Source organism: Anastrepha obliqua, chromosome 2 (assembly GCF_027943255.1).
Source record: "Anastrepha obliqua isolate idAnaObli1 chromosome 2, idAnaObli1_1.0, whole genome shotgun sequence".
In the NCBI taxonomy this organism is placed as follows: domain Eukaryota; kingdom Metazoa; phylum Arthropoda; class Insecta; order Diptera; family Tephritidae; genus Anastrepha; species Anastrepha obliqua.
Window position 1 is genome coordinate 87,032,763 of NC_072893.1, and position 26,921 is coordinate 87,059,683.

Below are 26,921 nucleotides of genomic sequence, written 5' to 3' on the forward strand. Positions count from 1 at the left end.
TTGTCATTACGCATATTTAATGTTATGTAATACATTTTATTTTATTTAATTAGGCTTTAACTTAAATAAAAAACTTGATTTATTTACATTAGATGCTGACTCTAAATTAGGTATATCCTTATTTGTACATTTTATTACAAACCAATCTTTGCTACTCATCAATTGTCTTAGCTACATTATCTATACCATCCTTCTCGCTTCTTTCCGGCGCTGTCAATGGCTCTGTTTCGCTATTGGGCGCTGGTGTGTTTGGTTTGTACCGGAAAGCCACAAACATGAAAACGACCATATCAACGAACATAAGCCCAGCGAAGAGGAAGAACTCATACGCTTGCGAATCGAAAAGCGATAGTTCGGCGATAATCACCACAATCACATTACCGAATGCCACTGTAAGTAACCAACAAGCTTGCAGTACTGACTTCATTGTCACTGGCGCCTGCGAGTATGAAAACTCCAGACCAGTTACGGAGAACATCACTTCACCGAGTGTCATAATAACATATTGCGGAATTAACCAAAAAATGGACATCGAGTTCGGCGTCGTTACGATTACGGTGTTAACACTATAGTTACCCGATGCATCTTCATTTATTAAAACCGTATAAATGCCTCCGACTCTGAGATTTACACTTGCAACCTCAACATTATCAACCAGTATTTGATAGGTGCCGGACGTTAGTTCCGTTATATTGCGCGTGTCGGCTGGTTCGGTGTGCTCAATCGAACCTTTTTTATTCTTCCATTCAATTGTGCGACTTGATTGCACATTTGCCAATGTACGTGCCATTGGATAACCACGGCTGGGTTTACTGACCGTGTCTTCTCCCCAGATTAAAGGATTATCAGAGTTTCTCGAATTTAAAAACAAATAATGAGCCGTAGACGAGTTGAACATAAAAGTTTTGCTGGGAAATTGTGCACAATTCACACCTGATTTCTCATTAAACGTGAATGTTACATAGAGATGACCGCTTGAGTCCACATCAGTGCTATTCATATACATATCTAATGAGGTCACGTCAAAATTGAAATTCGTCAAATTGGTAGTAATAGAATAGTCGCAAAGTTCGCCATTGTAGACACGAAGTTGAGCGTTTCCAGCGCTTGGCACTACTGGATAAGTTTTCTAAAAAAAATTAGATTTTATTTTTAATTTTGCGATAGACTTTGAGTTCTTGATTACTTCACTTACCTCCAATTCTAATTCGACTACACCGGAAACAACGAAAGCTATACCAGCAAAGATGCCACCTAAGGTAAGCTTCTGCAATGGGCGACGAATGCCGATGAGGCTAAGCAAAGGGTAGAAGAGGAGCTCATATAAGGGAATAAAAGCTAGAATCAGGAAAGGATTTATCATTTGCATTTGATCGGGCTTAATATCCCATGAGCCCATATCGCCATCCATACGGGTGGCTTGGATAGTCCAACGAGAACCTTGTTGATCGAAGAGCGCCCAAAACACGGGGAGCGGTAGATAGAGCACCAAAACACGCATCAACACCTTAATGTCTTCAATCAATTGACGGTCATACTTCTTATCGGCGTAATCTAACCAGTGTTCGCGAGGATTGGTCTTCTTCTCCCTCCATTTAGTAGAAATAGCATTCTAAATATTTGAAATATTTTATTATGAGATTTACGTAGCATTGCAAATACGAGGAGTGGTTACTAAATAATGACACTGAGGTGACTTGTGAAGACCACGCACGTGTCAAATGCCAGCAACCGTCAACTGTTTACCGGGAGGTCTTCTTTTTTGAACTCAATATTAATTTTTGCACTGCTGTAAAAACAGTGTAGCCATAGCTTCTGTGCGAATTAAAGTTATATTTAATTTTTGTTGTGAAATTTCATATGAAACTTGGAAAAACTGCTACTGAAACGGAGCTTGAAGCTCAAACTGTGTAGTTTACACTACTATCTTTACTAAAATCTGTGAAGGGATTATGAAGAAACAGGCCAAATTATTGCAGTCCATGCCATGAGCTCTTCACCAAGAGCACTGATTCAATCTGCATTGGCTCCCAAAAGGTTTCTTGGCGAGTAAAGTGTCCCAGTAACATAGCATCCGCCTTATTCGCCGGATTTTGCACTTTACGACATGTATCTCTTCCCTAATGGGAAATTGATATTAAAACCAACATGATTTATGACCGTTGAAGTTGTGAAAGAGCATCCGGCACGCGGGCAGAAGCCAAAAAGTACTTCCACCACTGTTTCGAGTAATGGAAGATTCTCGTAGTGTGTTGTGGGGATAAATATTGTTATTATTTAGTAGCCACCCCGTGCAAGCATGTATGTGTCTTATACACATTTCATTTCACAAATGAACTTACGCCAATAGTTTTGCTGACTAACACGACCATATTGCCAGCTGGAGGTTTGCTAATGTATAACGGGCGACCCAATACGAAGATAACTAGAAAATATTAGTATTTGTATGTAGAATAATATAATAACTCAGAATCCAAAGACTTCAAAAAGTGCACTGCAATACTCACTTATCGAGACAACCATAAGAATAGCCGGTACGCCAAAGGCCAACGAGTAACATTCTTTTTCGCCGAAGCAGTAAACATTCTCGCGCAAAATTGGTGTTATTGTAGTTGAGATTAGTGAACCAGCATTGATCGAGAAGTAGAAGAGCGAAAAGAATGTGGTCATTTGCTTCACTTGTTCGGGTAATTTGAACTGGTCACCACCGAAGGCGGATACGCATGGTTTTATACCGCCCGAGCCCAGAGCTATTAACCCCAAGCCGAGCATAGTAAATGTTACAGCAGGCAAATTCAATGGCGGCACTGCACCAAGAGATACCAAAACCGAGCCGCAAACGTAGACAAGTGATAGGTAAAAAATTGTTTTGAATTTTCCCAGCCAACTGTCGGAAATGATAGCACCAACAATGCATAGAAAATAGACCAACATTGTAAAGACGTGGAAGATGACGGTGGCGTCATCACTACTGTAAAGGAGTTGACGAGTCAAGTACAGGACGAGTATTGCTATAGACGATAAATAGAATAGAAGAGAAATAGCATTAGTAGGTATAATAGAAATGTGAAAGAGGGAAATTATGTACGAGTATATTTGAATGAAAGTATTTGGGTTCGCTGAGACGCACTTACTTCGCAATCCATAGTAGTTGAAACGTTCGCAAAATTCATTGCTGATGATAAAGAAGACTGATTTCGGATACGGCAGTTTCTAAAATTATAACAAGATATTTTTATAATCAAACACATAGCGGAAGCTTATGAATTAATAAGTCGTGACATTTGGCATATATTAACTTTTGATAAGGATTTGAGGTTATGCGTATTTAGGTAGATATAAATAGATATTATGCAATTTTCTTTTTCAATTTAGTATACAGTTTATTGAGAGAATTTGTTTGTACAAAAAAGTTTCGACGCAGAACCTTTTTTGGGGAATTTACATTGTTTTTTGTTATTGAAGTATGCGGTTTTATAGCTATTAGTATGCGTTAAAGACGATGCTCGCTTGCAATGCACCTACAGATATACAGACCCTGGTAACCCTTAAGCTAAATATGGCAAAAATACCTTAGATATCACCTTGCCACTTCATGTCGCCCACAAACGGGAGTTTGATTGAAGTCGACAGAATTGTTTCTGGTGGGAACAAGTGAGTGAAAATCGAACAGAACGAAAATTCCCGAAAGTGGATTTCTGAATACAAATTTGTATGTATAGTATAATACACCCTTTAGAAGGTTTTACTACCACCAAATAACAGATCGTGTTTGTGATACGCTTTTTCTTGGGAGATGTAAATTTGGATCTTGGAGGTCTCGCATAGATAACTAGGTAACATGATTCTACATGTGTCCCTTTCTGAGCTGTTTAATATCAAACGCAGTTTGAGAGCATCAGAGCAACATCTTCAAGTCATAACTTTTCATAAAATTGCATAAATAGTGACTGACGATGTTGGTATTCTGGGCTTTATCAGTCGGGCCGTTAGGCGAACACATTTTCTAAATTGAATAAAAAGGGAAGCGAATATGTAGGTCTGGAGATGAACGAGGGAAATAAGAAATATCTCTTTTGATTAAAAGAATCGTTAGTGTATTCGCGACACTGTACAAAGTTGTAATATCAAATTATTGAGTACTTTATTTATTAGAGAACCGCTATTAAGGGTCCCGGTGGTTCAGAATTTTCAAAAAATCGATTTTTTTCTTTTTAGCATCTCGAAAGTATAGGCTTTTAAGAATATACTGTCAAATTTTTGGAAGGATATTCCCAGTATTTTCGATTCTACAGCCATTTTAGCAGGTAGAGTCACTTTAAACTCAATTATCTCAAAACTACTTTTTTCAGCCTGGTGTTATAAAAAAAACTGTTCAATCGAATCGTGTGAAATCTTTAAATGTGGTTCACAACATCAATGGCTATCGCCCGTACTAGAACCATATTAATATTTCAATTATTTCGTATTTTTTGTTTATTAAAAAACTGAAAAAAACCGGATTTTTAGAGTGTCAAATTCAAAACCGCGCCATTTTGTCAATTTATTTTTTATTCTAGTACGGGACATAGCTACAGTCATACTGATTAATACTTTTTTTGGTTTTTATGTTTCAGATAGAATAGAATAGAAGAGCCAAAATGGACAACACCGTCCAGGTCCAATTTTTCGGGAGGGTCAACTTCAGCGTCATTTTTTAAATTAAAATTAAGACTAAACAATTTTTTTTTTCATTTTTGTATGTAAAAGAAGTTATGCAAAAATCCTAAATTTAAATATCGTTTTTAATTTTTTTTATTGTAAAAAAAATTCCTAAAAACACCCTAAATTTTCGAGCTCTAAACCAACGGGATTCCTTAACAGCAATAATAATGACAGTAATGAATTTTTATGCATTCACCCTTGCCAAATGCTATTTTCTACTATAAAAAATATATTATTTACCTTCACTTGCCCCTCTGCTTCCGAAACATTAGCGATCGGTTCGATGCTGTCCTTTGCATTCGCTTCATTCTTGTCGCCTTCCTTAAAACTCAAACGAGGTAAAATGGCTGGTTCTGTAGGGTTTTCAGATACAGATTTAACCTCAGGGGTGTCAGCGCTCGCTGTGTTACCATTGGCTGCAGGGACCGGTTCTGTACTTTGTATGTCGCCAGTACTTGGCTTATTATCTATTGAGAGAAGAATGAAATAACATTTATTTAATAGAAAAGAAATAGAAGCTATAAATAGAAAGAAATAATAGTTGGATTTGCCTATCCAGTAAATTAGTTGACTCACATCAAAAAGCAAAAGACGACGTGATAGGACACCCTATATTATACTTACAGCTTTTTTAATCATATAACAGTAGTTTCATTTACTTGAAGTAATTTGGAAAAAAGGGAAAGAGGTCAGCTAATTTGGAATTTACCACGATAATACGCCATCTCATGTTACATTCATTGTTCGTGGCCATTTCGCGAAAAATTCAACTCATCACCCACATACCTTATTTTTCCTGCTCCGTGTGATCCCTGACCGTTCAGTTAAATAAAAGCGACCACTTAGAAAAAGCCATTTCGAAACTATAGAAGAGGTGTAAATGAGAGGTGTGATCAGTTTTCGAAATTGAGTTATCGAAAATAGGTTCGGAAATATACTAAGTGCAACTTCATATCGAATGCTCTATGCGATTACCAGACTCTGTAAATGTCTCCCAGTAGGATGTTATTGTCATGTGATGTATATGTATATATATATAATTGGCGCGTAAACCCTTTTTGGGTGTTTGACCGAGCTCGCGTTCGTCTCGATTTTGTTCCACAAATGGAGGGACCTACAGTTTTGAACCGATTCCGAACAGCAGATATTTTATATGAGGAGCTTTTTCATGGCAGAAATATCCTCGGAAGTTTGCCATTGCCTGCCGAGGGGCGACCGCTTTAGGAAAAAACTTTTTCTTAATTTTGGTGTTTCACCGAGATTTGAACCTACGTTCTCTCTGAATTCGAAATGGTAGTCACGCATCAACTCATTTGGCAACGACGACCGCCATCATATGATATATATACTTGTAAAATTATCCTAGTCTTTTTTCTGACAGCGATTGATGTGCCTACCGGGATAGCGTTACTGTACTGTCAACGAAATAGCACTGACTCGGAACTGCTCAACAGAGCTAAAAGAGTTTCTTTGAGGGTTGGATCTTTCACCACAATTACATTTGAAGGCTGGTGGATTTAAAATTTTGCCGAATCTGCAGAAGCTTGTGAAGTTTCAAATGCAACAAACGATCTTCAATCAAAGGAGAGGCGGAAGATATGCCTATACAAATCCACGAATTCAAAGCGAATCAGGCAATGAGTAGTGCAGAGTGAACTGCAAGTCAGCAGAAGCGAGCCTCTGCTTTGAATGGAACTGCTTCGACGGGAAAGTTCCAGGTCAAAATTGTCCATCGAGAAATTTAGACAAACGGCAAACCCCCATGCGAGTAAGTTTTTTAAGGTGTGTCAAATAGCGAAAAATAAAGTTATGCTGCTGATCATTTGGGCTTACGAAAGTACGTTTCATTCCGCACAAGTAAATTGAGGACCAAAAATTGCTCAAAGCTCAACATCCGAAAGACCTCATTAAAGAGGTGAGAAAAGACGAAAACTTCCTTTACCACATTGTAACTGGTGATGAAACGTAGTGTTTCCCACATGAACCTGAAACTAAGCGTCAAAGTGCCGAATGGAAGGCCCCAGATGAGCCACCACCTAAAAAATCACAATTGGAAAAGCCAAAATTCAATTCGATGCTAATTTGTTTTACGATTCCAAGGGAATTGCCCACAAGGAGTTCATGCCAATAGGCCAAACTGTCAATGCAATTTTCTATCTTGGCGTGTTGAAGAGTTTGTTGCATCGTATTCGTGGAATTCATCCTGCATGATAATGCACCATCTCATCGATCCACTCTTTTGACTTTTTTTGACTAGAAATCGCATTTTACCCATCAATCACTCACCGTATTCGCGTTATATGGCTCCCTGTGAGCTCTACCTATTCGGATAATTGCATTCGACCATGAAAGGAAAACGTTTTGCGTCCGTAGAGGCCATCCAAAAGACCTGTCCCGGCATCCCGAAGGACATTCCGGTCAATGACCTGACACACTCTTTCGAAAAGCTTTTACCATAGATCTCGCAAAATAGTGTATCGAGGCCAGAGGGGACTATTTTGAATAAATAAACTTGAAGTTGTCAGAACGAAGCTTTTCTCGTTTCTATTTTAGCTCAGTTTTGTTTATTTTGAACTTCACATTGTATATCACAGCGAATAAAGATCCAGTGGCTTCGTTGGCTGGGTCATGTCGTTCGAATGGATACAAAGTATTCGATGTGGTACTAGATGGTGGTAGCAAAGGAAGAGGAAGGCCTGCTCTGCATTGGAAAGATCAGGCGGGAGAGGTATTGACTACCTTTGGTGTATGTAGCACGAAAAAGAAATGACTCGGCCAAAATCGCTTAAGCGGTTATAATCAAGAAGAAGCAGAAGAAGATGAAGAAGAAGAAGAAGATCAGGCAGAGATTGAAACATTTCAACTCTTGTATAGTCGAACCCATAAGCGTTAGCACCTCCTCTATCAAGAACTTTTCCACCCAAATTTTCTAACTAGTTATTTATTTATCTACCTAGCGCTAGTTTGGGTTATAAATACTCAGCACATCAACAAAACCCCAATCATGCACCGAGGATGTACCGTATCACTTTATTACTTGCTCACAATATTTATTACTCTGCCATATTTAGTCTGTTCACATTATTTACTGCGTAAATTTTACCTTTTTTTATCAAAAGACGCATATATCGATATTAGGTGTAACCGGTTTAATGAGAATAGGGAATAATTTCCTGGGCAGACTAGTTACAGATGTGCTCTAGATAAACAAAGGCGTAAATACCTATTTTAAGAGCACATATTTATACTTCACTTATCTTGACCGGATAGACCTACATACGTGTGAGTACTTAATTTGGAATCAGGTGTTGATTCAAGTTAACCACTTCAGGCGAGAATTGCAAATAAAGAAGGGGCATGACAAAGTATTTATCATTCTGATGTAAATATGTAGAGTGCGATCCTCGAACGTCCTTCCAGTGCATATCCACACTCATATTTTGTCAATAGTCTGCGAACTTATAAAAATAAACAAAAGAATCGATGGCGATTGTGTCTAATCAGTACTTATGCCAATAGATACATGATTTATGGCACATACATATATGTATGTTTGTATATACTTATAGCAATGGCAGCGGATATAGAGTGTTATTGCTTTTGATACAGTTGTACTCGTATATGTCCATTTTTTGAATTATCACTGGCACGTACAAGTTATAAAATGATAGTTATAGAGATTAAACATGTATATTGTGTGAAAGTATGAATATATGACTTTTATTTATTTACAATATCCATTCACGAAATTTGCTGACGTCATAGAAGTTCAATTTCTAACTAGATTTTCCACAAATATCTGGTTGAAATTCGCACGCCATAAACGATAGTTGCTGTTATGGTTGGGGAATAAAATCGTAGCGTTTCTACCAAAGACTTATTTAAACAAAAAGCAATAATTATATCAAGGTCCGGAAAATACGGCGGATGCTGAAGTACCTCCCATTCGAGCTCTTGGAGTGTGGCTTTGACGACTTGTGCAACATGGGGGATTTCTGGGGATTCAGGTCTTTTCAGTCGAATAGCCTCATTCACGCGATGTAGCTTGGCTGTTGCGGTTAGGCTCCTTGTTGACCGCGGCATTCTTTTCGAGCATTTCCAGTGAACAATCCCCCCAGTCCAACGAAAACACATATCATGATATTCTTTGGATGAAGATCCGGCTTGCCTCTCGATTTTGGCGTATCTCCTGGTGCCACCCACTCACCCACTCACTTCTTTATTTCTATTTATGTATTGGCACATTTCTCATCTCCCGTGACGATTCGGTACAAAAAGCGCTACCCGCGTGTTGCTCGATGCGGACGCGATGCTGAGAAGCAATGTGAAAGCGGCTTTCTTTGTTTTTTTTTTTTTTGTTGAGCTCATGAGGCACCCAAGCTCCCAATTTTCTAGTAAATCCCATTGAATGAAGGTGATTGAGAATCGTTTTATGATCACAGTTTATTTTTTTCGCCAATTCATAACTGGTTTGGCGATCATTCTCCTTCAAATGTGATTTGAGACGTTCTTCTTCGAATTCAGAAGGCCTTGAGTTGCGGCACGTGTCATCGACGTCAAAGTCGCCATTCTTGAACTTTGCAAAACATTTCCGTGCTGTAGACTCGCCTATAACACCTTCCCTATACACGTCGCAAATATCTCGAGCTGCTTCGGCAGCTTTTTGACCTTGATGAAGAGCAAAGAAGAGCAGGTGTCGAAAATATTGATTTTTGCCTCTTGGGTATTCCATTTCGAAGCCACAAAACTAATGAAAAATTAAATAACTCGAAAATACAGTTAAGATAGTTTTGTAGAGCAGAAAGAGTTCTATCGAACGAATACTTACCCTTTGTCAAACAGCAAACAAATGGTTGTAAAATTAAATAAAATATAAAAACGCTATGAATTTATTCCCTGACCCATTCTACTTCCTCGGCACAGTAAATATAGGTAGTGATGGTTGCCCAGAGAGTAGGGCCCACTTGGACGAAAGAAGTTTGGTTCATCCTTTGTGATACCATTGCAAGAGGGGAAAAAGAGGCGAAGGAAAAAGGGGAGAAAGGGAAGGGATGGGGAAGGTTGAGTGTTTGTGGACTAAGAACGGTGACTAGTCTGCGGTTGTGTTAACCTCTTTATGCTGCTGATGAAGTTCATCAGATCTTTGTTATCAACACCTGCTATATCAGCGGGCGCAGAAAAGAAGTGAGAACCAAGATGCTTAAATCTTAGTCCCACGAAAGCTGGGCAGCTAAAGAGCAGGTGCTGAGATGATTCCACCTCATCCTCCATACAGCTGACTCAAAACGGACTCGAAGTAATTCCGAGTCTCACGGCATGTATACCTCGCAGACAGTGCCCCGTGAGGATGCCCACGAAATGTGAGAGATGAGATTTTGTAAGTAAATATAATTTCAACTATGATTGAAAACTCTATTCATATTTATATAAAATGACCAGATAGTAATGAAAGTTTTTCCAATTTGTTTGTGTCATCCATAGCTACCAGAGTTATCAACCACATTAAGCTGCCAAAATATTCAATAAGCTTTCTGCTTGCGAACATGTGGATTTTGGTCAAAACATTATTTTTTCGGACGGAAATCATTTCGGGTGAAGTAGTTATGCCATCAAGCAAAATTGCAATTACTGGAGCGAACACAATCCCCAAATGTTCGACCAAGCATCTATCGTTCACAAAGATAGATTATTTGGTGTGGTATATAGCGTGACGCCATTATCGGACATTATTTGTTTTGAAATGAGAGAGAAGATTGATTTTTGGATAGAGCGATGTTAACTAACTTTCAATAGTCAGCGTCCGACAATATCGATGCATCCTATCTCTGCTTGCAAGAAGACGGCACTACTGAGCGACGCAATACTTGTAGTTGTGAAGGAGAAATTTAACTGCTGGGTCGTGTCACAGCGAGCTTTTTTTAATTTTTTAATGCGGCCTTGCACCACTTGATTATTTTCTCTGGGGCTATTGTCGGAATAAGGTCATTCATATTGAGCCGAGTCGTCAAAAATAAAGCCGACCAGTTAAAGCACTGATAGCGCAGCCACATCGGGTTTTTGAATGATGTATTATAGCTTAAATAAAGCCACAACAAATCTGATTGTTATAAGGGAATTATATTTTTTATCACATAACGGTTGTATGAAAGAGATAAAGGAACTGAGATAGATATACACATATATATCCCAAAACATTCAGAGTGGTGAGAGGAATGGATTTAACTATACCTGTCCGTCTTTCCGTCCATGTGTACGAAAACTCGAGCAAAAATTAATATATTTCAATCAAACCTGGTACATATATTACACTTTATCTGAGGTAGATTTGTATTGAAGATTAGCGAAATCGGCCAATAATCATGCCCTCTTGCTATATAACGGTAGATTTTGAAAAAGAAAAAGACGTGATGTCTTTATAATAGATTAAGCAAAATCATTTAAATTTGGTGCAAATGATGTACCCAAGAAAGGATATACGACGCAACTAAAATTATTAAAAATAAGCGGTGACACGCCCACTTTTGACAAAAGCGTGTATTTCGATATCGATTCAACAAAAATCGCCCTAACTTGGTACTGGTTAATTTTTTTTGAAATCGGATAAAAACTACGTCCACTTTCTCTATGTCAAGACTAAATTTCTCACCGTCCAACTGATGTTGCAAGCTCTAACTCTCATTATCCATGAGTTTGGTGGATTCCAACTGCCAGCCCAAATTAAATTCTACTAAAATTTGAGCTGGTATATAAAGTTCGGTCTGGACCAAATATAGCTTTCGATACTTGCCTATACTGGTCTCAACAAAGTAAAGAACAAACTCGAAATTCAGTGTCTGTTGCTGGCTATAATTTAACCTTCGGTAGACACACCTACATTTTGACATAAACGACACACCAATTCATACATTTTTTTTCCACAAACAGAGTTAAACTTTTTATTTACACTGTTGTTTTGTAAGTATAGGGTTATTCAATAGGTGCGCTTCAACTTTTTTCCGATAGGGAGGCCGAACGACGCAATATTTTTTATTTTTCGCTTGTCATTTGTAAACTTCATTAGTATACATTTCATCATGGAACGCTACACACTTGAGCAACGATTGCAAATCGTGGAAATTTTTTATGAAAATAATCGTTCTGTTGCTGCTACTTTAAGAGCATTACGGCCATTTTACGGTCCATTTAACAAGCCGTCCCGTTTTGGGGTTATGTGAAGTCATTGGTCTACAGTAACAAGTCGGCGACGATTTGTGAGCTCAGAGCCAATATTAAACGCGAAATTGCTGGAATTTCGGCCGATTTATGCAAAAGAGTGGTCGAAAATTGGGTTCAACGATTGGATTTCGTAAAACGTGCACGCGGTGGTCATGCAAAAGAAATCGAATTTCATACTTAAATGTATATGTTCAAACTCGATAATAAAAAAAAAAATTAGTTAAAAAAGTTTTATTCAAAAAAGTTCAAAAGTTGAAGCGCTCTTACTGAAAAACCCTATATTTAATATAGATAAAATAAATTTAAAATGAATTGTTTAATTTATGAATTGCTAAATTTTTAAAGAAAATTTTTATCAGAAATAGGCTTTTAAATTCGGTGCGCATCAACTGCTGAGGTAAAATCGGCGTTGCTAAAATGCAGCTAACGGTATATTTACAGATGTTAAAAATAAATAAACCACCACCTATCAAACAATTTTTAGGGTGACTCACACCCACTCACACTCCCATTAGTGTTTTTTCTAAACGTGCTGAATAATCATCATTTATCGATCATTTAACGATAATAAAAAAAAGCATTTTAATATATGAATATAACTAATCACCAGCTAACTTAAAATTTAGCGGATACAGTTCGATAGAAATTTTAAGCGAATTAGCATATTTCTGCATTTCTGTACGACTAAACACAACTAATATTAATATTTTAATTATCTGAAGGTAACAAATCAATTATATATACATTTACTGATAACGAGCATGTGGTTGAGGAGGTATGGAATTTAGTACTTTTCCCCATAAACGGGGGTTTTCTCCTTCCGTTTCTCTTTCTCATGTTTTTCCTGTTTAGTTTCAACTGTCGGTTTGTGCGGCCCATATTCACGGCCACGTCATTCTACTAGTTGCACAGGTCACGGACTGATAGCCTGTTGGCAGCACTGATAGTGTGATTATCTATAAGCATCTTACAAGTTGCTAAAGGTATAGATAGGTATGCTCGCTTTGTCTGGTTGGATCGGTAATGTGGTACCCAATCTCGCTAGTTCATCTGCTTTGAAGTTGCCTCTCTCTATGATCCGGCACCTAGAGCAGGTTTATTACAAAGTACTGTGATAGTTCTGTGAAATCGTCGATACATTCTTTTACTGTCTTCGAATTAATATTAGGCGATTTTAAAGCTTTCAGGGTCGATTGGCTATCTGAATATATGTTTATATCTCTTGTGGTAAGGACACTCACCACTAGGGATAGCAGGCCTTCCCTGGTAACCAAAATTTCAGCTTGAAATACACTGCAGTGATCCGGTAACCGGAATGAGATGTTGGCATTCCTCCGCCTACTTGATCATTTAGCATGGAACCATCAATATAGATGTTGATTCTGCTTCTGTTGTCCATTACCACATTGTCCCAATCTTTTCTCGTTGGGAAAGTTGTGGTAAAGGATGTGTTTAAATGCAACTCTACTGAGCTACAAAAGTCTGTCGTTTGATGTAGGAAGGGGTATTCGTCTAGTATTCCTGCGTGACCCTTCTCTTAACCTAAGTGCCGATTTCACCGCCAGCTATTTGCTGTAGGCCTCAATCGGTAATAAGTGCAGCACGACATTCATCGCTGCCGTGGGCGTAGTCTTTAGTGCCCCGCTTATGCAGAGACTAGCACCCCTTTGAATAATTTCTAGGCGTTTTACTGTTGTTCTTTTCTCAAGTGTTGGCCACCAGACTACGACACCGTATGTGATGATAGGCCGTACCACCGCTGTATATAGCCAGTGTACTATTTTTGGGGTTAGGCCCCATTTTGTCCCCACAATTCTTTTGCATGTATAGAGTGCTTTGGCTGCTTTTTTTTACTCTATCATTAATCGTTTGTTTCCACGAGAGCTTCCTATGTAATACAAATCTTAGGTAGCTCGCCTCTTCCCCAATTGACACTGTGATTCCCTCAAGGCTAGGGGGCTTAGAACAGGTATCCTGTATTTTTGGTGAACATGATTAGTTCTGTTTTGTTGGGATTTACCCTAAGACCAATCGGTAACCGGAATGCAGCCCACCAGCTTACATCGTTCAAAGCATTTTGCATTATGTTGCAGAGGGTATCTGGGAATTTCCCTCTTATTAATGTTGCAAGATGGTCTGCGTAGTCCACTACGTGTATCCTCCTTTTCTCTAGATTCTTCAATAATTGATTTATTGCCAGAATCCATAGCAGACGAGAAAGTACACCGCCCTGAGGGGTGTCACTCTTGACGGATCTGCGTATCGTCGAGGGGCCCAACGTCGAAATTACGAACCTAGTAAGAACTGTTCCGTAAATTTCACAAGGCCCTCGGCGACACCCAAATCAGTCATTGCGCTTGTTATGGCCTCCGGTAGGTTGTTGTTGAAAGCGCCTTCTATGTCTAGGAAGGCTACCAGAGAATACTCTTTATTCTCTATTGATTTCTCTATCTCTGAAACTAGTGAATTTAATGCCGTCCCTGTGGATCTACCTTTAGAATATGCATGTTGATCTCGCGAGTAGCGACGGTGTCAAGTTTTCCCTTATAAAGGCGTCTATTAATCGCTCTAATGTCTTTAATAGAAATGAGGAAGGCTAATAGGTCTGAAGTCTTTAGGTTTCGTATGCGAGCTCCTACCAGCCTTTGGTATGAAAACCACCCTGACTTCCCTCTACCTTAGGGGGACGTAATTTAGTCGTAATGTTTCTCTGAATATGGTTATCAGCCATTTCATAATGTTGTCCAATGTTTGTTGTAACAGGTGACGCTAAAGTAATCCTCATATCAGAAAATGCTATAAATTTTGCGATTGGCCCCTAAAGTCAGTTCTGTTTTGACATTTGTGTAGTAAACACATGTGAAATACACGTTAATAAACAATATTACGCTACTCTGCTCCAGAACGCGGAATATTGCTGACTATTTATTTGACCAATAATCGGTCGGTGACTCTGGCACAACATGAATTTCGTCGTAGATTTCCTCGCCGTCCAACGCCTACTGGTGAAACACTGCGACGTTTAGCCGCTCGCCTCGAAGAGACTGGCACAACACCAGATGCTGCCAGGCGTGGTAGACCCCGTAGTAGCTGTTCTGCAGAGAATATTGCTGCTGTAGCCGAGGATGTCATGGAAGCGCCGTCGACATCGACCAGACGATGTGCCACGCAAATGGGTATCAGTCGACGGTCTTTACAGCGAATTTTGGAATGAAAATGTTTCCGTACAAAGTCCAGACGGTGCATCAGCTGTTAGCTGCTGACCCCCAATCGCGTCTAACATACGCTCAAGCCATCCCTAATCATCACCAAGAGGATGATAATTTTTCATCAAAAATAATCATGAGTGATGAGACCCATTTCCATCTTAGCGGGTACGTAAATAAGCAAAATTTACGCTTCTGGGGCACTGAAAATCCGCGTGTAACCCACGAAGAGCCATTACACCCGCTCAAAGTCACTGTATGGTGTGCTGTTTTCGCTGGAGGAGTCATCGGACCTTTTTTCTTCGAAGACGTCGCGGACCATCCGGTTACTGTGAATGGTGAGCGCTACAGAGCAATGATCAACGAGTTCTTTTTGCCGTAACTTGATGAATTGGGATTGAAAAGCATGTGGTTCAAACAGGACGGTACAACGGCACACACTGCACGTGCCACAACCGATATGCTGAAGGATGCATTTCCCGGGCGCCTAATCTCCCGTTTTGGCGATTTGCACTGGCCAGCAAGATCGCCTGATTTGACCGCTCCAGACTTCTTTTTGTGGGGCTTTTTGAAGTTGCGGGTTTATGTCAATAAGCCTCAGACTCTTGCAGCTCTAAAAGACAATATCCGTCAAGAATGTGAGAACCTATCGCCGGAAGTTTTGGCCAAAGTGATGGAAAATGCCATAAAAAGGGCTCAAATGGCAATCAACTGTGGCGGCGGCCATTTACATGACATCATATTCTCGACTTGATTTAAAAAAATTAAAAGACCAAATAAAAATAATCCACAAGAAGAATCAAAGTTTTTCTTTTTTTTTTAAATTACAGCCAAAAAACATCGCAAGGTTACTTTTGCGCCACCTTATAGTTGCGCAGGGATTATCCCATCTGGTCCCGGTGTTTTATATGATTGGAAGTTTTCTACAGCCCAAGTTATCTTGGCTTCTGTGACAATGTTGAGGATGTCGGAACCTAGTACTGCATCCGAAGTTGGAATATTGGCGGTTATCGCTTCCTCTAAATTACCTGGGAATTGAGTATTTAGTAATAAGTCTAATGATTCTTCGCTGGATTTTGTCCAGCTGGAGTCTGGGTTCTGAAGATACCCTATGGGGTTAAGTAAAGTGCCTAAACCTTATATACTGTGAATGGTATGAAGGAAGAGGGTACAACCATTTAAAAAACAATGTTATCTTTTTTAACGTATAACCTTAAATAACACCGCTCGATGCGATTTTCGGGTCTGGCTGCTGAATCTCTAATGTTAGTTTCTAATAAAGGGAAAAATAATTGTTCTGTTAAAAGCTTGCTTTTGTAAATCGATACAAAACAATTTTTTACTTTAATTTTATTAATTTCAATGGATTTTCTAGAAGCCAAATTATCGATGCACAATTAGTCAGAATTTAACCAAGAGGAATCGTTCATTGTGCTCACTCGTGTATACATATTTTGATTTACAGAAATCTTGTCAAATTTAATTTTGGGGGATAGAGATTTTTCATATAATAGCTGCATTTGATAACACAAAAATATGTAATAGCTATTCCTAAGTTTTGCAAATAGGCGCTTGATAACGCCAAAATATTGTCCATCACATAAAAATTTAAAGAGCGATATGGCAGTTCATTGTAAGGGGGACACTAATTCTGTGCTGGAGAAATTATAGGCAGCAAAACTTATCTATCACAAAATAATATGGTCTTAAAGTATTTATATAATTGACCTTTTTGTAAACTATAATAACAAATTTATTTTTTGGTGAATCTGGTCTTTTGTACGCTTCTGCCCTGAAATTTACAGTTTATAGTCAGAAACGATAAAGTGCAAAATTTAACAACAATACAGGTACACGTGAGTATATAAAGTATTTTTATAGTAATTTTTTTGTGCATCGCAAAAATGTTCAAACAATCTCAGCTAATATCTCTACTTCTACCGGTTTTTGCAAGTGATGGAATAGTTTGCGTTCGCTAACTTTTTTGTATTTTCTGCTCTTAAGAATAGAATTTTCGCTTACGCTTTTGATTTGGATTGATGGCTTGTGATGGCTGCTTTTGTTATCAAACACAACTATTTTCACTGTTTTCGATCTAATCTCACGTTTGCTTTTGATACAATTTCCAAAAATGTATAGTTTTTAGATTCAAGTTTTATCTCCGATTTCTCTAAAAGCAATAGCGCAAAGATGTTTGCAATATAAAAGAAAGCATATCACTTATGTATGTATGTGTGCATATATGAATGCTTATTTTTGGTATTAGAATGTATTTTGAAATCTTTGGGAATCTGTGAATTTTTTTTACGATGCGGGTAATTAATGGATTCTTCGCGGTTTTTGTGGGAACCTTGACCAGGAATCTTTGGCATTGCTGTATTAAGTTCGCCGTGCGCTTATTCGAAAGTTACTGTTCGTCTACAAAACCAAACCTCGAAAAATGAGGCATTGTTAATCTTAGAAGCTCCGTCCAACGCCTCCCATCTACACGTGGCCAGAAGGACCTCGCTAGCTAGCAAGTTTGTGTACTTGCCCCGTGTGCGTTGGATTAACGCGACGCCTACCTTTCCAGGCATTCAAGGGGATCCCGATTCTCTTATTTCGCGGGGTCATCAGTTTCTTACAATGCCCCTGTGATCAGGTACTCAGATGGGCCTTGATCACGTACTTTGCACGCTTAGAAGGAATATTCTGAGTAAACCTTGTATTTTCTTAGTGTATATAAATTTTGTATTTCATAGGGTACTAAAGATATTTTATTTTCTTTATTTTAATAGCTCTTCTATAGGCAGTTTTAATACATTTTTATATATCTGCAAAAATAGATAACTTGAATTGCAAAACTTTTAATATCACGTTTTGTATGAGGAACCACTGTTTAAAATAGTCAAAAGGTTTCACCAGATCTACTTGTCACTTTAAGAGTAATTTGGAATTTCTAGAAGGATTCTTGTCTGTTCTGAATTTTTTTAGACATTAATGAATAAATAAATAAATTACACAGGCCTGCGAAATTTAACTTTTTTCAGTTTCTAGAATGGCTGTACTTGTTTCTTGTAGTTTTTTATGCGCTGAAAACGAATCTGACCTTCAAAATGCTCCATCACGTCAGGATTTTTGGTAAATGAAGCCTAAAAGGTCAAAAAATGGCCATTTTAGCCATTTTTGATAATTTTTTTTGGGATAGAAAATTTTTTTTTTCAATTTTCGATGAAAAGGTCGCATAGTACAAATCTTTAGCTTTAAAACCCATTTTTTTAAATTATTGTACGATTTTTTAAAAAAAAGTTATGACATTTTGAAATTAACAGTTTCAGTTACGCCAATAGACGTTATACCCAACGTATACGTAAATTGAAAAAAAAAAATTTTCTATCCCAAAAAAATTATCAAAAATGGCTAAAATGGCCATTTTTTGACCTTTTAGGCTTCATTTACCAAAAATCCTGACGTGATGGAGCATTTTGAAGGTTAGATTCGTTTTCAGCGCATAAAAAACTACAAGAAACAAGTACAGCCATTCTAGAAACTCACCCTCGCAGGACTGTGTTATTTGTATAAATTAATGAGAATTTAATTAAAACAACTGCTTCTAAGTTGAGCATTTTTATTTCATTGTTCCCGGTAAATTGAGATAATTTGAATTACGACTGCTAATTGAATATGCAATATTTTATTGTAATATTATTGTATTTCATGTTTCAACGCTAACGTTCTACTTGTAAAATTTACCATTTTCCACCGTCATGTTGTCTTGCCGTTGTGATCGGTAGCCCTTCGTTAGCTTAATCCCAGAAAATGTTTCTTTGTTTTACACTTTCGATTACTTTTCCGCAGTACTTTCATCAATTATACATCCCTTATGTGTATATATGTATGTATGTATGTATGGCTTAGTGTTCAACTTTTTATATTTAATTACTGAATAAGCAACTCCCGACAATCGCGTACGGTGCACCGGCGCACACTTTGTTTTCGAAATTTTTCCGCCGTACCGTAGAGAGTCACGTCTAAGTCCGTTAACGGCGATTAACAGACTGATTTTTTAGAATTAACTCTGACACATATTGAACACGATCAGTAGCAAATGAACCATATCGAATCGCCTACATTCATACATACTCAAATACAATTGTACTTCCTTCCCATGTATGCATTTGCAGTGGCACACTCTAAAAAAAAACAACACAAAAAAAAATAATAATAAAAGCGTCAACGACATATGTACGAGTATGTATGTATCTCAAACTCGTTACCTTGTCAAGTACGTACTTTATGGCGTAATCGTACGTGTATTGTTGCAAGCAATTGTATTGGTGAAACAGGTACTTGACTCAGAAAACAACAAAAGTAAACTAAACAAGGGAAACTGAACTACCTTTACATATGTATATGATGCACGTATGTGCGTACAATTAAAAAACAAAAACAAGAAAATAATATTGGTGATAAGAAGTAATAAAAGTGAAACACAGTGTTAGGTTGGTGGCTTGTGCGGTGGCGGCAACAAGGAAACAACTTGATAACAGCAAGATATCGCCGCAAAAGAATTTATGGGCTGTATGATTATTGAAATTCACTGAAATGTTGCTCGCAAACGAGAGCATTGAACATGAAGAAGTGAGCGCATGAGAGGACTTCGATGCCTTGAAGTTCGGTGTGATAACTGCAGAAAATTCCAATTAGTTTTGTTTGTAGGAAAACTACAACCGTGCAAAACTATCAAACGGCTGAATTGAATAGGCGGCATCAAAAGGAAGCAATGAAAAACTGATTCATTTACAAGAACATCAAAACAAGAGATAGTTACAACACCAAACAAACATCAGCAGTAGCTACGGGTGAGTACTCGTACAACAAGTAGAGCAACGTTAACAATGCACAGCTAAAATTGCTTTCTCATTTTGTTTAACTGACAACGGAAGTACTGCAGAGCGATGAAGTTCTGAGTATTTCGCTCTATTTGCATCTATTTAAGTATGACTGTCTCAACATACTCACCGACGACACACCAATACGCCTGGTATCGTGAGTATCTTGTGAAGATATACATAAGTGTCTTGTAAAGATGTTGATAACACCCCTGGCTGATGAGCTGCTTATCTAATTTAATTAGGTTTTAAAGTGCAGTAGACAACACAATAGACACGAGTGAAGTGTACGTCGGAAGCATCGGTTGACTTGAAAACATATGTGCTTAAGTGAGCTGCGCACGCAAAAACAAAAAAAAAAATAATCCCAAATAGTTGCACCGTCATGGCAAGTTTATTTTAAGCAGATTTCAGCTTAATGACGTATAACAGCGATCAACACTGAAGCCAATAAATGTAGGAAAAACTAATTACATTACCTTAATAACCAAATACCAATGTGCAATTAACAGTAGCTAAAAGCACTGTGGAATTTGAGAAAACACTAACGAATTCATCAGATTACCATAGAGTTAACTCAAACAGTTGGTGGCCATCTGTATTTTTATGTTTAAATGATACGTACGTGACAGTCGCCGTAATCAAATGGGTTGGTGCGGGATTACCATTCGGAAGCGCGTAGATTCGAATCCCCGTGCATGAAAATGAAAAGCAAAATTAAATTTTTTTTCTAAAAGCGGTCGCTCCTCGGCAGGCAATGGTAAATCTCCGAGTGTATTGCTGCCATGAAAAAGCTCCTTATAAAAAATATCTGCCGTTCGGAGTCGGCTTAAAACTGTAGGTGCCTCCGTTTGTGGAACGACATCAAGACGCACACCACAAATGGGAGGATAAGCTCGGCCAAACACCCAAAAAGTTACCCCAGTTATATGTATATACATATATACCGTTATCAATAAAACGGTCCGCGGATGACATATGGCAAAAATTAATTTTTTGTTTTTTGGTAGGACTGTTATAAGCTTACATGGCAAATTTCAGCGTGATATGTCACATAGTTTGTTTTCTGTGCTACTGTAAACAACTCAAGCTCGAGTGTGTTCTTCAAATTCTCTTTTATGACTACAATTGTCTCAAAATGTTTTCCACGGAGTGAACGATACAATAATATATTTAATTTCATATAACAATCAGTGGAAATGAGGCGGCAAAGCTTAAAAGAAAGTGTTAGCGCCCATTTAGCAAGATGGAGAGATTTGCAACGAAAGCCAATAACACTACTTTATGGTATATCACTACTGTAGCATATGGCTTTAAAATATTTCATATTTATACACATTTATACTTGTTACACTCTAAATATCGTTAAGAAGCACATAGTTTTAGGACAACTGTCCAATATTCAACAAAGGATGCACGGCGTCAATTACGTACATACAAGAATATATACATATATACGATTATATATACGAGTATAGAGGGACACACCATAAAACAGAAATTTTTTGCCACCTTTTCAGGGCTAATAATATAATCGAGCTCGAGTGGTCACTAAAGGAAATTTATAACCACCGCAAAATATACGTTAACGATTGGACTTCGCCTTGGTCACGATAATCAAAAATGTTTACCCTTTAATACGAATATCTACTTAGATAAGATTTCAAATTGAGTATCTGCATAAATAAGAAGACAAAAAAAAGGTAAATCTAGCGACTTCCTCGATAGAATTACAAATTCAAATTTATTCGGGATTTTTGTATTCATAGAGCGTGGAAAAAACTATAATAGAATTAGAGTTTACGGCGGGTGAACTAGCATTGTTATCTGCATTTTTATCACAATCACTATGGCCAGCGCTCGATAAACGAAGAACTAAATATTAATGAAGCTTATGAAAACAGATCTTCCGCTCCTTAAGGAAATATCAGCAGGTATTAGACTATTAGTCATATTCGCATGACTGTCAGATTTGGAGCCGCGCATTTTGGTTTCTATTTGAGCTGCAGAGATAAGGATGAAGCAATTCTCATTCAATAATTCATCCCTCCTGCATGCATTCTTCGAGAATCTGCACAGTTTTGGTACTGTCTTGTTGCAAAGATTGAGTGGATTTGATAAATGATTTTATGTATTTTAGTCATCTAGAAAATCCACGAATATTCCAAAATATATATTTTGTTTGCTTACAAAATTCAATACCGCATTCAAATTCACGTACTCAAATTAAAGCGAGAAGAACTCTTAATACATCTATTTGGAATTTTGGCGTCGCTCCTCTCAGTCTGATTCATACCCTACCGAAAATTGTGTTTGAGTTTTTCATGAAACTAAGTACATTTTTGAAAACGGTCAGACATAAAAATCGAACTAATTGTGGCCGATGGGCTGAAATTTTCCCTATATTTTCAAAAGTAATTATGAATAATAAATTTATGGCATGAAAGTGTAAAAGAGTTTTTTCGATACAATATATTAATTTTTCGCAAGCAATTTTCGCCCGATGTTTTGTTTAAACTTCTAAGTTTAAGTAGAAGCAGTTCACAAAAAGAATAAAAATTTAAAAACAATTTTCAGACGTATTTGTGTTTTTTTAGACGATTGAACTTTTTTTAAGTTTGAAATTTTTTTTAACGTTGTTCAGAAATCGTTATAACAAGAAAAAAGTTTGTGCTTGTATAGAGGTTCGCAAAAAAAACAAAAGATTTGTATAATTTTCGGATGAGTTTTTTGGAAAATTGAACTTTTTTTAAGTTAAAAATTTTTTTAAAGTACCGACTTTCAAAAATCGTTGTAGAACAAAAAATGTTGAGCTTGTATAGCAGTTGAAAAAAACAAAAATTTAAAAACAATTTTCAGACGATTTTATGGTTTTAGAAGATTGAAAAAGAATTTGAAATTTTGCTTTCAAAAGCAACGTTGTTTTCGAAAATTGATACAACAAGATAAATGTTGGGCGTGCATATCAGTTCACAAAAAAAAAATTAAAAACAATTTTCAGACGATTTTTTGGTACTTCTTCAATCTTCTATTGAACTTTTTAAGTTTCAAATTGTATTTAAAAATTGAAAAGCGCCGTTTCCCAAAAATCGGTATAGCAAGAAAAATGTTGTGCTTGTAGAAGGTCACAAAAAAAGGATGTGCATGATTTTCGGAAGTTTTTTTTTTGGAATATTAAACTTTTTATAAGTTTGAAAAATTTTTAAAAGTGCTGGTTTTCAAAAATCGTTGTAACAAAACAAAACAAAAAAAATCAAAACAATTTATAAACAATTTTTAATTTGTTTTTAAGTTTAAAATTTGTTTTCAAAAGCACTATTTTACAAAAATCGATAGAACAAGAAAAATGTAGGGTTTGCGTAACGCAAAAAAGTCTATAAATAATTTTCAGACGATTTTTGTTTTTTTTTTGGAGTATTGAAGTTTTTTTTAAATCACCATTTCCAACAGTTCACCAAAAAAATTTCATTCTTCGTAAATTAATATTACCAGTTGTTGCCGCCACGCACCCTAAAAAACGGCCTCTTCGAATTACCGCCATTTCTTTAAATGCTTTGAACATGAACATTAAAAAAACATTTTTTATATTTATTTTCCTGTTCTGCTGACAAAAGTTTCCAAAATATGATCATTTTTTCCACCACAATAGCGGCCTAACCCTTTGAATAATATAAAATAAATATACAATATATTTTAGTCGAAAACTTACAATGTCAGCGCCCCGATAGTTTAAAATAGTATAAAATTAAATGAATTAAATTAAAATATTATATACAATACAATACATATGTATGATTGGAGTTTAAGTCCGTTTTGGGTGTTTGGCTGAGTTCCCCCTCCTCCTATTTGTGGTGTGTGTCTTGTTGTTCTACAAGTGGAGTTACCTACAGTTTTACGCCGTTTCTAAATGGCAGATGATTTTTATGAGCAGAAAGCAAGCATTTTAGAGCAGTATTTGAGGCACAATGAAAATCATCTAGAATACTTTTCATTTCATGGCATTTTTTTTAAGGTATTTTGATTAAAAAGGGTAACTTTATAATTGCTTTTACCACAAATCGCGCACACTAATTTTTCACAATCCATTTCGATGTTTGTAAACAATACTTGTTAAACAAATATGTGGAAAACAGCATGAAAAAAATTTACTCCAAAATTATTATTTGACAACAGCACGGGAACTTTGAATCACGTGATCTCGCCAGAGCCAATCACATTGCAGTATTATTCGGCGCAGAGAGCAGCCGATATACGATCTCACTCACACTTAAGTCTAGGCATAGCGCTGTTCACTAGCGCTCACGAAAATATTGTCGAACACCTGGCAGGTAGAAAGCCCCATCAGAACATTCTGCCTTTTTGGCAATATTTTTTTAAAATTATAAATAATATGTGTTAAAAATTTCAACGTGCCTCAAAAACATTTTTTCACGTTTTAAAAAATTATTTTGCAATCACCTGGCAAAGGTTCGACCCAACCAAATAATCTGGCTTATTTTTTTTTTATTTTTCAAACATTCAATTTTAACATATTAAATTTTCAAAGTGCCTCAAAAATATTTTTTGCATACAAAATTTATTTATTTTTGCCTGCCGAAAAGCAACCGATATTAGATTTTTCTTTCGTTTCCTATCATTTGATGTTACGTGCCTGGAGTTTCGAACCTGTGCACTTTCGAGTGGTATACACGCAACAACTCATTCGGCTACGGTGGTCGAGTAGTAGTAGTAGTGGTATAATATACTTATATACTATACCAGAATAGTATTCGCTTCTTATCTAAATACACAAATACTCGCCGACAGATGCTCTAAAATAATCTGCCAGAGGGATTATAAAACTGAATATTTAGAAAAAATCGAATTTTTTCGAATTTATAATTTTTATGTTAACATATGCACAGAATTGTTGCTAAGCATATCAAAAAAATAAGTGTTCAACTCATAAATTCAATTGTGTCTGCTTATTATTTTCTCGACTTGAAAAAGGGCTATAGCGAATTTACTGGGAAATGGTTATCAATAAAGAATTATCTTAAGTAGTTTTACAAACCACAGAAAATATTAGACAAATGTGGCAACAATACACGATAAAGTTTGATTTGCAGCGGCAATAAAGCGGAGCTACGTACATACATTGATTAGTAGCGTATGGACGATGTAATATACTACGAGGGGTGCCTTTTATATTTCGGGATTAGAGAACAAAAACAAATTTTAATCATCGAAAATCACTTTATTGTTTTTCAAAATATTCTCCATGAAGATCTATACACTTTTGCATGCGTTTCAACCAATTGTCGAAGCACTTTTGCCACTCTGAATGAGGTACCTCCAAAACATGCATTCTGAATGCCACAACCGCTTTTTCAGGTGTCGAAAAACGTTGACCTCTCAGTTTGTTTTTTACGTACGGGAATAAAAAGAAGTCATTCGGTGCCAAGTCAGGACTATACGGCGGATGACCCATTAATTCGATGTTTTGGGTGCTCAAAAATGCACTTGTTTGAGCCGATGTGTGAGAGCTCGCATTGTCCTGGTGAAGAGTGATCCGTCTTTGGCGATTGGTTTTCCTAATTTCTTGGAAGACAACTGGCAAACAAATGGTTGTGTACCACTCACAATTTACTGCTCTGCGTTGTTCTAGTGGTACGGTTGCGACATGTCCAGTTTTTCCGCGATCGTATTTTTTGAGCATTTCCTTCGACCAATCGACACGAGCCTTTTTTTGAGCGATTGACAAATTGTGTGGGATCCAACGCGAACAAATTTTTTTGACAGTCAAATGCCTAAGATTGTCTCAATCTCACGATAGGTCACATGACGATCTTGCAATATCAGTTCGCGCACAGCATCAATGGTTTTCGGAACAACAACTGATTTTGGACGACCTTCACGAAATTCGTCTTGGAGTGAACTACGACCACGATTGAATTCACCATACCATCGATAAACACTGGTCCTTGATGGAGCTTCATCGCCAAAAAATGAATTAAGTTCATCCATGCAATGTTGCTGAGTTAATCCACGTCGAAAGTTGTAAAAAATAATCGCACGAAAATGTTCACGATTTAATTCCATTTTTAGACCGAGATGAATCTTTTAAGTTACTGTAAACAACACAAATAGCGCTGGTATTTCAAAACGTTCTGAGCACGTAAAAGCCAAAAAATGTCAAACTTTGCGATACAGCTGTCAGTTGCCAGATTGCAACACCAGGGTTGCCAAATCCCGAAATATAAAAGGCACCCCTCGTATTACGTTTAGTGGGCCTACATATATAAAAATATAACATATATTTACCAAATCTCTGGGTAATATTCTTAGTTGATATATTTTTGATTACTTCTCTTAAGATAACTAATCTGATTTTTTCTTGTTAAGGCGAGATTTCATTTATATTCGCTAGGGTAAAAAATACAGCATTTTGTCAATAAATAAATTAAATCCTTACTAATAATTATATTCATATAGCTACACGGGTACATATATAAATAAAGATGTATGTATCCATCTGTGATTTTTAAATAGTCGCTTTTTCAAGCTTCTAAACAAGCACTATTTTTTTACTTTTGTTTCTTTGTCTGCTAATCTTCGAAATGGATGCACCGATTTTGACGAAAAAAAAAAACTGGTTTCACTTCAAACGAAAGAAGATAACTGAACAACTAATTCACTTTCCAATCACTCAGATGTGTGTAAATCTGTAAATCACTTCAATACTGCAAAAAGATGTACCTCTTTGAATAACCAAAGTGCCGCATGAAGAGCGCTTCTCATCAAATACGTAGAAAGTTTGAACCCTTGACGCCTTAAGGTACTCGCTTCGAAACAGACCAATTTCCATGACCGACTTTATATACGAGTACATATAAGCCAATAAAACGAAACAGCGTTATCGGCTGATAGCAATTGAATGATACAT

At 37.0% G+C, this 26,921-nt stretch overlaps 1 protein-coding gene across 2 annotated transcripts; it reads right to left on the reverse strand.

The window, feature by feature from the left end:
• LOC129238796 (peptide transporter family 1) lies at positions 1-26,921 on the reverse strand. 2 transcript variants are annotated; one of them, XM_054873984.1, is made up of 7 exons: positions 26,735-26,921; positions 4,945-5,171; positions 3,135-3,213; positions 2,508-3,011; positions 2,343-2,425; positions 1,196-1,612; positions 1-1,129 (listed from the first exon to the last, which is right to left on the reverse strand). In XM_054873984.1, exons 1-7 carry the CDS (start codon positions 26,865-26,867, stop codon positions 152-154), a joined length of 2,421 nt encoding a protein of 806 aa, XP_054729959.1. In that variant the 5' UTR covers positions 26,868-26,921; the 3' UTR covers positions 1-151. The 2 variants fall into 2 exon arrangements, with proteins under 2 accessions (XP_054729959.1, XP_054729960.1); XM_054873985.1 differs by lacking the exon at positions 26,735-26,921 and adding an exon at positions 18,858-19,152.

Coding starts and splice junctions, on each gene's coding strand:
- LOC129238796 (XM_054873984.1), bottom strand. CDS start 26,867: ATGTACTCGTATATAAAGTCGGTCATGGAAATTGGTCTGTTTCGAAGC. Junction 3,214..4,944: donor AAGCAGAGGGGCAAGTGAAG/GTAAATAATATA, acceptor TTATAATTTTAG/AAACTGCCGTATCCGAAATC. Junction 1,130..1,195: donor TAGTCGAATTAGAATTGGAG/GTAAGTGAAGTA, acceptor AATTTTTTTTAG/AAAACTTATCCAGTAGTGCC.